The sequence below is a fragment of the Dunckerocampus dactyliophorus genome, chromosome 9, assembly GCF_027744805.1.
Source record: "Dunckerocampus dactyliophorus isolate RoL2022-P2 chromosome 9, RoL_Ddac_1.1, whole genome shotgun sequence".
NCBI lineage: Eukaryota > Metazoa > Chordata > Actinopteri > Syngnathiformes > Syngnathidae > Dunckerocampus > Dunckerocampus dactyliophorus.
Window position 1 is genome coordinate 31,411,311 of NC_072827.1, and position 11,158 is coordinate 31,422,468.

Consider the following 11,158-nt stretch of genomic DNA (forward strand, 5'->3'; position numbering starts at 1 on the left):
AGTGTCTTTTTGATGTTCAGAAGTTTCAGGCTTTCACGGGCCAAACATATTTAATTTTTTTTTAAATACAAGAAAGATTTTGGTTTGGGATTTTTTTTAATAATTGTATTTTTTTGTTTATGTACTAAAATATATTTATATGTGACAATTAATAAAAGAAATAATCATATTAATTCATAAAAATACAAGAATAAAACATGTCTTTTTGATGTGCATTTTTTTCATAAAACGACCCCCGGACCGTGAGTTTGACACCAGCGCTGTAAGATATTCAAACAGCAAAGCCAGACAGTAAGAATATTGTAGCCATTGAAGGTGTTAGTGATGTGCTTTCTTATTTCCAGTATAAGCGTCGTGCTGCAAGAGGATGAGTCAGTCTTTCAATATGAGTTCTAACTTTTAATAGCCAAGAGAATCTTCTCTCCGCCTGCACAACCTCCTGGTGACCCCAGCAATAATCTCTTTAGACAAGGTGATGGTTTAGCCAATGTCCATAAAAACTCAATGGCCATAATTGGCAAATAAAAAGCACTTTAACCGCTCACCAAATCATACGATCAATACTCTTCCATGTTCATTTCTCCTCTAATCTCAAACTACTGTCTACTGTGTACCACGCCCTGATGATACTATTTCCTTTATAAGATTGCACGTGGTACTGCATGACAGGTAAAGTACTGCACATATATTCATATTCTCACCCAAAAACTGTAGTGTATATACTATTAAATATATACATAGTTACAAAAATGCACATGAATACAGAAATGTACAAATATGACTTGTAATATTTGCATTATTATTATTTTTTTTATGAAGAATGACGACTACGGTGGCTCTCAAGGTTCACACAAACAAGCTAACGTTAACCCGCTTGGTACACAAATACCGTAAATTCCGGACAATTGCACGCACCAAATTTAAAGAGAAAACACAGTGTGCGCATATATAAGCCGCACCTTTCTATCAATCCACGTGGTACGATGAGATATTTACACAGAAAGACACACCTTGCAATCCTACCTGCTCGCCATCTTCCCAGCGTCACTCCTTAGCTCCGATGGTGACACTTGAGGCGCTTTTTTTTCACCAAAGTCAAACATCTGCCCCGGTCCAAGCAGTCCAGACAGAAGCTTTAGAAATTCTACACTTGATCAAACGTACTTTACATTTGTCGCATTCAAACAAAATCGCTGCTTAAGACTTCAAAAGACGTCATATGAGCTTCATCTTCCTCACTACTTCCTGACGCTACACACTAGGCATCATGGGAAATGTAGTTCTTTATATATTCTCTTTCCCTGCATATATACTGCACATATACAATACAATCTACAGTATATATACTGTAAAAATACATATATATATACTGTATATTGTATTATACTGTATATACTGTATAATATTACATATTATATTACTGTATATTATGTTATACATTATATATATATATATTTCAATGCCATTCCAACAGTACACTGGTGCCATTTTGATTTGAATGGTTATTATTGGCAAGCACATGTCACATGACCAAGATCGGCCCAGCTGATTCATATTTGTTCTATTGGGAAAATCAGGTGTTATTTTTGGGTTATTTTTTGCAGCAGATTCCTAAAAGCAGCAGAACGCTCCTGTCTTATAGAGGATCTTTGACTGGAATATTTTTAGTGGCAGATTCCTAAAAACAGAGGAGCACGCCCGTCTTAAAGAGGATCTTTGATTGACATATTTTTTTTTGCAGCAGATTCCTGAAACCAGCTTAGAGCTCCTGTCTAATCGAGGATCCTTGACGTGCATATTTTTTGAAGCAGATTCCTAAAAACACTGGAGCGCTCCAGTCCCATAGAGGATCTTTGACTGGTAGATTTTTAGCAGCAGTTTCCTAAAAACACTGCAGCACACCTGTCTCATAGAGGATCTTTGACAGGCCTATTTTTAGCAGAAGATTCTGGAGTGCTCCTGTCTCATAGAGGATCTTTGATGTGCATGTTTTTTGCAGCAGATTCCAAACAACAATGGAGTGCTCCTGTCTCATAGAGGATCTTTGACCAACATTTTTTGTCGTTGTAAGTAAGTCGTTAAAACCAGCATAGCAGATTCCTAAAAACACTGGCGTCCTCCTGTTTATAGAGGATCTTTGAAAACATACACGTTTTCACGGCGCTGGTGAACTTGTGGGGTCTGTGTTGGTTGTGATCGCGGGTGCCGCCATGTTTAGCCGCCATCTTTATCAGCCATGTTTAGTAGCCATGCGGTGTGTGTGTGTGTGTGTGTGTGTGTGTGTGTGTGTGTGTGTGTGTGTGTGTGTGTGTGAGGTGAGAAGAGTGTGGGTTCGTCCGTGAGGGCCAAGCCGGAGCAGAGCGAGGAGAGAAAGAGCGAGTGTGTGTGTCCACAGGCCGTCGGTGCTGTGGATGAATTCATTAAAGGAAGCGCATTCTCTCCCAGCTGCCATCTCTCCCCCTGCAGCCAAGCGCCGATCAATGGCAGGAATACATCCAAAACAACATTTAGCACAAGACCTAAGAAGCAGGGGTGCATTTAAGACTTTGTGTGTTTGTGCACGTCTCCTCTGGATGCGAGCTGGCTTTCAAAAGGTGCTATTGAAGTGAAGGAGAAGGAGAGGCGTTTCTATCACAACAAAGAAGCTTCATGTTGAACACACGGACGCTTCCAGACAAGACGTTTTACTGTTTTTACTCCTCACACAAGTGAAAGGATGAGTCATTAATAATTGTAAAAAAAAAAAAAAAAAAAACATCCTTGGAGGAAGGCCTTGTGGGGGTAAATAAGGTGAAGAACACATCAGGTGTACCTAATGTTGTGGTGCATACAGTATGCCGCGTGCATAGCACACAAGTTTCTTCATTACTGTAAACTCTTTATTAAGACGTTCTTATGATTTGATTACGCTGCATGTCGTTGTTATCGTTCAATAGAAATGTCAAACGCCAAACTGGAAGGCAGCCAACGTCGTGCTCTTACTGCCATCTAGCGGTGTCACGGTGGAATCGCACCCTGCCTTCAATTTCCATGCAACAAAATGTATAATTATTGATTCCTTCTAAACAACTGCAGCCAACTGTCACTTGTTTGAAATCATATCGTAACAATTCTAATTGAAATGTGTTATTCTTGCCTTACCAAATATATGAATTCTTACCTTGTCGCTAACCTGTGATGACAAATCCAACGTGAACATGACAAGTAAACTTCATGTGTTCAACAAAGCAGGCGATTCATTACGTCACTCTTCAATCATACGCTAACAAAGGATGGATGGAAATAGAAACACGATGACATTCATTTGGTAATATATGCCTTTTTATCAACAGCGTACCCAGAACACTGGAGAATACGGTCCGCAAACTGGAGGGAGTCTCTGGGCCCATCAGGGTCCCAGGGTGGTCCTGGTGCAGTGCTGTTTGAGCGTGCAGGGCAGCACGCCACGGTTTAGCTGGTAAAAGTCCACCAGTTGAGTCAAGTCTGCAAAGCGCGTCTGAGCATCATCAAGGCTGAAGAGGAAGACGCCTTCATCCTCCACCTGCAAGGTCATGCAAGGATGAAAATGACGACACGCCTCAACAGTCTTCATTGATTGATTGATTATCTGAAGAGTAGAGGGTAAAGGAGCACATCTGTGGTACTCACGGGTAGGATTTGGAAGTGTTTGACTTTGTGTGTGTGGCAGAGTGACAGCACAAACGTCTTGGGCTTGCTCTGACTTTCCCTCACAAGAAATAATCTGGAAACAAAATCATACTTCTTCAAATCATGCATTTTTATCACCCAAAAAATATACTTGGATTTTCTATGATTATACAGACACACTATTACGCACACTTGCACGTTTCATGACGCATGGACTATGACGAAAACCAGCTACCGTAAGCAAGCGCATTGTCCTATCACTGTTCTGTTACTAGAGATGCGCAGTATTTTTTTTTCGAAGCGATACCAATAACTTTGTGCTTCTCGAGACTGATATGGTACCGACAATATGGTATGGTACCCCCCTCTCACCAACCCCCACACCCCATGTGAGAGCAAGCGTCCTACCCGTCAACAGGACCCTGCTGGGTGATGAGACGCTGGGCATGATCCCGTGACAGTTTGCCGTAGAACCAGGGCTGAGCTAAATGGACAGCTGATACCAGTATTCAGTCACTATTTGTTATTATTATGATTATTCCTGTCAATAATTAAAGTCCAACCTGGAGATGAGAGGAAGGTGTGGGATGCAGACGGGCTTCCATGTGCACTCAAACGGTGGCAGCTCTTCCTCTAAAAAAACAGAATTCCGCGTGCTTTTCTTTCCATGGAAATGACACGTAAAGAGCAAAAGTCACGTGCCTCACCCGCCATGCTAGGCCTTCCTCCACAGCCACGGATAGAACTTCACACGGGTTCTCAATCACACGACTCCCTTGGCCTGAGAAGTCCATGGCCACCAGCGAGTTCTCGGAGATGCTTCTCTGTGGTGATGCACATGGAAACATCACTTTGCTGTTGGCTTTGACAGCAGTGGGAAAACTCATGGTGACATGCACTTCTCTTGCACAACGCTAGGGGGCGGTGTTTTCAAGCACAACTCTGGTTGACTAGCTATTTATTTAGCTTCCTGTGTAGGAGTAGTGAAGAATGAGGCACATCCGGATGGCTGATATCGATATCAGAGCACAATAATGGGACACATTTCACTGTTGCTAACGACTGAACTATGATTTCATTAGATTACTGGAAAATAATCATGAGTAATGTGATTTTTAGCCTTACGTTACGCCATCACCAACAAGACATGGAAGCTTTGCTATTTGTGCTTTACGTTGTTAAGCAGCAAAAGTATTTCATACAATTGTAATGAAGGGAATACTACAGTAATCATGCGTACCATTGGAGAGGGTTTTTGTTTGTTGGGTGGCAGCATGAAGTTGTGGTACAGTTGCATCCCGTACTGAAAGAAGAACAACGCCGCTGTTAAACATTTTTCTAATAGCATAACATATATAACAGAAATCAATTTCACACGGTAGAAAGCACAAGCAAGCAGGAAAAAGATGAACGCTGACCTGTCCCAGGGTCAAACTGTCAACAAAATGTCCCAAGGATGTCTTAAATAGCACTAAAATAGGCACTCTGTTGGGACTGAAGGTACAAATTCACTCATATTGTTGCTTAGGAATTTAATGACGCATGGACTATCACGAAAACCAGCTACCTTAAGCAAGCACACGGCCGTGATGCAACACGTTTAATGACGCATGGACTATCACGAAAACCAGCTACCTTAAACAAGCGCATGGCCGTGATCCAACACGTCCTGCTTTGTTCGTCATCCGCACACAGGAGCTTCATGTCTCGCAATGAAGAGCATTTCGTGGGCTACAAAGGACAAAAACAAACGGTTAATTTAACGACAGCAACGCCGCAAGAAAACTCCAAATACCTTCAAACAGAAGCCGAAGTCATTTGGAGCTCCGTGAAGTTTCTTGGCTGACAAAACGGTGAAGAAATTGCAGTCGCTAAAGTCAGCCATCAACTGCAGATGCCACGGCTCCTGTCATTGTTTCCATCACATGTTAAATCTAGATGCAGTATCTATGTGCAGTATAGATGCAACATATGGCCGACCTTGGAAGTCCCTTTATTGGAGACGTAAAGCCCCGACCTCCGCAGGATGAAGTACAACTTCTTCCAGGACTTCCTGCTTGCGTCTTTGCTGTGGAGGTGTCCATGGATCTCCGGGCAGGTGCTGGAGCTGATGAACATCTGCGTTTGGGGGTTTGATGATGGAGAAATATGTTTCCTACTTGGACAGGTTGAAAGACGTGATGATTGATGATTGGTTGCTGCTACCTGCACGAGCTGAGAGTGATCCAGCACTCGGTTGCTTTCACCAGATATGGACACCATGTGGTCAGGGAAGAAGTCCTACCATGGTTGTTCATCTTCTTATTGTGCATACAAACGTACGTAGAGGAGGAACCACACATTCTTAAAAACTCACCAGCGGTTTCCTGAAGAACTCATATTTGGCGAAATTGGTCCTGAAATGCAGCCGATTGTCTGCGTCCATCCCCCAGCTGGATGTCACCTCCATGATGGACTCATGGTCCTCAATGGTCCGCTCTGCTCAGCACATCAACATTAATACACAAGAAAACTACGCTTCCAGTTGCAGCTCGTGCAGTGGTACCTATGCCCAGGTGGGGGAGGTGCTCGTATAGAGTCAGGCAGTGTTCATCCATGCAGTGACTCTTCCAGGCAAACAGCTGACAAACATCTCGGGCAGCGATGTCGCTGGTTACCTCCACTGCTCTGCTGGAGTTATCTTCATTATAAATCTTAATCACCTGCAAACACAAACCTTCCATCAACAAAATGAATACTACATGATTGTTTTTACTGTTTTACAAAGGAAAGTAGAGGTTGAGGATGGAGATGGAGCCCAGAGGCAAGGGGGAAGCCCAGGGCAACCAGTCCCTCTTCATAGTAGCCCCAGTCTACAGTGTCTTTCTCTCAGGGTGTGCTCCCCTAGCTCCCCTAGCTTCTGACATCTTGGACTCTCCTGCAAGGCTGCTACCAGCAGAGGGAGCCACCTGGCGCGGCCCAGCAAGGTGCACTGTATTCGGGCACACGCCCCGAGCAGCCGGAGTGACGCCACGGAGGTCTCTGGTAAACCTTCCGCACTTTTCAAACATCGCACTGCTGGCGTTTCAGGTGGCTGATAAGGTTTTTTGTGGACTCTATGTTTTTTTTCCCCCTCGTCACGGACCATTTGGTGCAACCAGCACGCAAGTTACAACAGGCCATGAACATCCCAGGCAGGAGAAAAAGGAGCGCTTGATTTGCTCACCCACACCGTACAGGTAATCTCACCTCATTGAAGCGTTTTTTTATGTTAATTTTTAATGTTATTGGATTTATCGGTATGAGGTCATGATTCCCTCATATCGGCCTGATATGATGTCATCACTGGCAGATAAGAGAATTGTGATGCATGTGAATATGATGTTGCAAAAATGGCGTTTTTAAAGCAAATACTGTCTTATTTTGTTCGCATTTTCCATCGCATTGATCGCTCTGTCTAGCTGTCCAAATACATAATTAGTGAAATGAATACCTCTGAGCATGAATATGTTTGTAGAAAAGTGCTTTTTTGATCAAATGACGACATGAGAAGCGTGGTGTCGCATGAGAGGCAGCGGGACAAACGGCGTAAACGTCACAGCTGAATGCTCCTGTTGAGCTAATCTCAAGGATGGGACAGAGTGAGCCTCTTGGCCAATTAGACGCGTCTGCTTTAACCTTGAACTACCGCCCCCCAACCCCCAGCTGCTGCTATCTGGGGGGGTTGGTGAGGAGGTGGCCTCCAGCTTTGTGTCGCCTCACACACATGACTTTCTCAAAGACGCCGACAAAGAAAACTACCTTTTTGTCTTCAATGAACTAAACCTGACATCACATGACATGACGCACATGCACAGCAGAAGAGGGATTATAAAAATAGAAAATTGATGGTATTGATGGTATATTTCCATCATTTCCTGTTCATTATTGTGCAGGAGTTCTTATGATATAATATCAAAATGCCGCACTGTATTTGGTCTAGCCAGTAACCAAAATATTTCTTCTAGTACCTGATATCTTATCTATCAGGGGTGTCCAAAGTGCATCCTGAGGGCCATTTGTGGCCCGTGGCCCTTGTAAAAATGCAATTAGAGAGGAAACATGGAAAAAACAACAGCAAAAATGGAAGAAAAGCAAAAGCAAAAGTCATTTTTTGAGAATCCACGTCTGGGCACGTCTGACTGGCAGGAGGCCTTGGGGAAGACCCGTTGGAGAGACGCCTCGGGATCCGCTGGGAGGATCCGCGGTCCAACCTTGGATGAGTGGAAGAAGATGGATGGACGGATGTCCTTGAACGCAACCCTTCATGGGTCATACTTGCGCCATTAAAGTGTGATTCTGCTACTGTTAAAGAGACCAGCGTGAGACAAATACACTAAGTCCCCAACTTACGAACACAATTGGTTCCAGACGACCGTTCTTATGTCGAATTGTTCTTAAGTAGGGTAAAAGGTAATATTAGCAATGATATAGGTACTACATGTACGTGTATACATATACAGTATATGTGTATGTATGTAAATAGGAGTTTGGATGCAGTAGTAATATTAAACCAGGATAATGAATGAAAAAAACAATACTAAAAGTGATATAATACGTAATGATAAATGATTTGTGAGAACACGAGCCGGGCCGTGGGTCCAAAAAGGTTGCGGACCACTGCTCTAAATAAACAGAAATACACTGAAAATCAGTAAGCAGATATTGTTATCTCTGACTGCAGAAGTACAATTTGCTGCATTTAAGTAAGCTCGGTAATCCCACCCATCCTCGAAACGTGAATTCAGCTTAAGTTACGTGGTGTCATTGAACGCAATCCTTCATGGCTCATTGTCACCGCTACTATTAAAGAGACTAGCGTTAAGGCAAATACATTTTCAGACGTCTTTTAGCTTGATTTAAACTTTCAGTTCATTTGGAGCTGCTAATACACACAAATATATGTCATGGTGTCCTGTCATTTATCTTTTACTTCATAAAATACAGCAAAAATGGGCATATTTCACACATAGTGGCAAATGTGATTTATTTGATTACAATTGTTAGTCATCTGACAGCCCTAGCTGCATGTGCCACAGTGTATGTCAAATTTGCTCGTGTATACTGTATGAATACACGGAGCAGAGGCAGCGCCTGATGAGTGTGGAGTAGAAAAAACAAAGAAAGCAGGTTTGGGGTTCCTACCCGCTTGTGCAGACAAAGAGGCGTGATGGCTGGCAAGGTTGCTCTTCTTGCACGGAAGTTCATGCTGCAGACGTCAGTCCCGCACAACATGCAAGCATGCTCGGGATGCTAGTACTAGTACTCTATGGAACAAGTACTTGCTGACTGATCCCATGCTGCATGAAATGCTTCACAGTCCAATCTTGTGAGAAAGCGCGTCTTGTTTCCTCCCCAACACACAAACTCCTCCTTTGTCCTTGGAAAAGCAAAAGCTTCTGTCCGCTTTTAGAAAGGCTGCTCCTGCCGCAAACATGTTTGCTTTTTTTTTTTTTTTACTTCTACATGCAAGGCCATCCAGTGCAACACAATTCAAGTCAACAAACTTCAACCCGCTCTGGGTAGTCACAGCTCATCAATACTGCACTTATCAATACTCAGTCAGCAGGAGTGTGGGAGTAGTAAAGTACACATTCTGTACACATGATGATGAAATCCATCATCCATCCATCCATCAGCCAATGGCAGGGCACATATAGACAAACAACCATTCACACTCACATTCATACATTCATAGACTATTTAGCGTCTCCAATGAAGCTAACATGCATGTTTGTGGAATGTGGGAGGAAGCCGGAGTACCCGGAGAAAACCCCCCCACACACGGGGAGAACATGCAAACTCCACACAGAAATGCCCAAGGTGAATCCAACCCAGGTCTTCCCATCTCCTGACTGTGTGGCCAACATGCTAACCACTAGACCACCGTGCGGCCATGAAATACATGTATCATAAAATAATATAATAAATATATTCACATATACTCAATTCATGTTTTTATTGTGTTTATTGTTTTTTGTATTTTTTATTTATTGAATTAAATTAACTTTTACATCAACTTTTTTCTCGTGCTTTGAACGTTGCGGCTTGTACAGTGAGGTCACGTTCTGGTCTCGCGACATCTTGTGTGGTTCCGAGCAGCACGGGCCGCACAGTAAACTGGAAACCCAAACATGAGCAGTAGATGTAGTTGTAGCCTCTGTAATGTTGAGGAAATGCCTGAAGAAGAGACACTTGCTTCCGGTATTCTGGCATGAGAACATGGCGGCACACCGGGGGCTGCTCGGAGAGTGTGTCCGACCACAGTGCACCTTGCTGGGCCACGCCAGGTGGCTCCACCCACTCTATATCCTGGTAATACACATACGTATTGTTAGCAGTGTCCCTCATAACTGAGTGTTATTATTTTCATAAAGGCAGCATTAGACGTGCCAAATATGCTAGTCCAGAACTTTGTGAATGTGATAAGGTTCTGATCATATTCCTGAGAAAATGTGGCCACAGTTTGCATTTACAGTAAAATAGACCAGAAGATGACTTTAATGTTCCACATACTCCGTCACCACATCCGCAAATTGTAAACCAGAGGTGTCTTTTTTCTTGTAGTATTAAGACTTTTTTCTCAGAAATGTATTACTTCATCCTTGTAGTACTGTAGAATAGTATTGTCATAGTATTACAACTTTTTTTCTCTCATAAATTTAAGGCTTTATTCTCATAAATTAGTCTTGAAATCTGATTTTTTTTTAATGTGGCCCTAATACTCTGTCGTATCATTTGACAAGAAAACTAAAAGCAAAAAACAGCAAAAATTGAAAAATCTGCAATATCAAGGTTGTAATATTATGAGGAAAAAATCATTTCAGTTATTTTAGTTGCATAAAGTTGAAATATTAAAAAGTTTTTAAAAGTTGTAATATTATGAGAAAAAAACAAAACAACCAATAATAATTTTTGGAAAATTAAGTGGCTGAAAAAGTTCAAATGTTACGAGAATAAAGAGATAAAGTTGTACATGCGAGCAGACGTGCCGTCACGCTGGCGCTGCCACTTATCACGCAGCTCCGCTCAGTTGGAACGAATGAATGATAACGACGTCTCCACTTCTCCCAAAACACACTTCCATCCAGACTGCTTGTCCTTGACCGGCTCTGATCCAACCAAGAACCCTGAGCCCGGGTCTGTCCTTGTACTCTGCAGTACCGCATAGGACACTACAGTACAGGGAGAATACACGCCTGGACATGTACGAAAGTACAAGGTGATGGAGTACATCAAAAGTATGGTGTAGTTTGTGCTGAGAAGATGTTTGCTGCTGTCCTTGGATGGACGGACTAAAAACAGTGGAATAAAAATAGCTGAACTTGAACTACAATTTCAGCTGTCTGCCTCGACAGCGCAGAAGAATTTGATTTATTGACTTGAACTCAGCTGGATTGTTGATTTAGATTTAGTCCTTCAACTTAAAAGTAGCATCCGTGTCATCCATCAGCATCGCTACACACAGCCAGCGCTACTCAACATATACATA

General features: G+C 42.6%; 1 protein-coding gene across 2 annotated transcripts; it reads right to left on the reverse strand.

Annotated features, from left to right (window-relative positions):
- Window positions 1-3,321: 3,321 nt before the first annotated feature.
- Window positions 3,322-8,990, reverse strand: grb14 (growth factor receptor-bound protein 14). Of its 2 annotated transcripts, none has more exons than XM_054787219.1 (13): window positions 8,812-8,990; window positions 6,194-6,350; window positions 6,005-6,126; window positions 5,854-5,928; window positions 5,629-5,766; window positions 5,444-5,554; window positions 5,284-5,379; window positions 4,889-4,951; window positions 4,356-4,472; window positions 4,212-4,281; window positions 4,057-4,132; window positions 3,649-3,742; window positions 3,322-3,541 (listed from the first exon to the last, which is right to left on the reverse strand). In XM_054787219.1, the coding sequence occupies exons 1-13, from the start codon at window positions 8,899-8,901 to the stop codon at window positions 3,389-3,391; spliced, it is 1,362 nt and encodes a 453-aa protein (XP_054643194.1). In that variant the 5' UTR covers window positions 8,902-8,990; the 3' UTR covers window positions 3,322-3,388. The 2 variants fall into 2 exon arrangements, with proteins under 2 accessions (XP_054643194.1, XP_054643193.1); XM_054787218.1 differs by having other exon boundaries at window positions 4,057-4,144.
- Window positions 8,991-11,158: the final 2,168 nt, after the last annotated feature.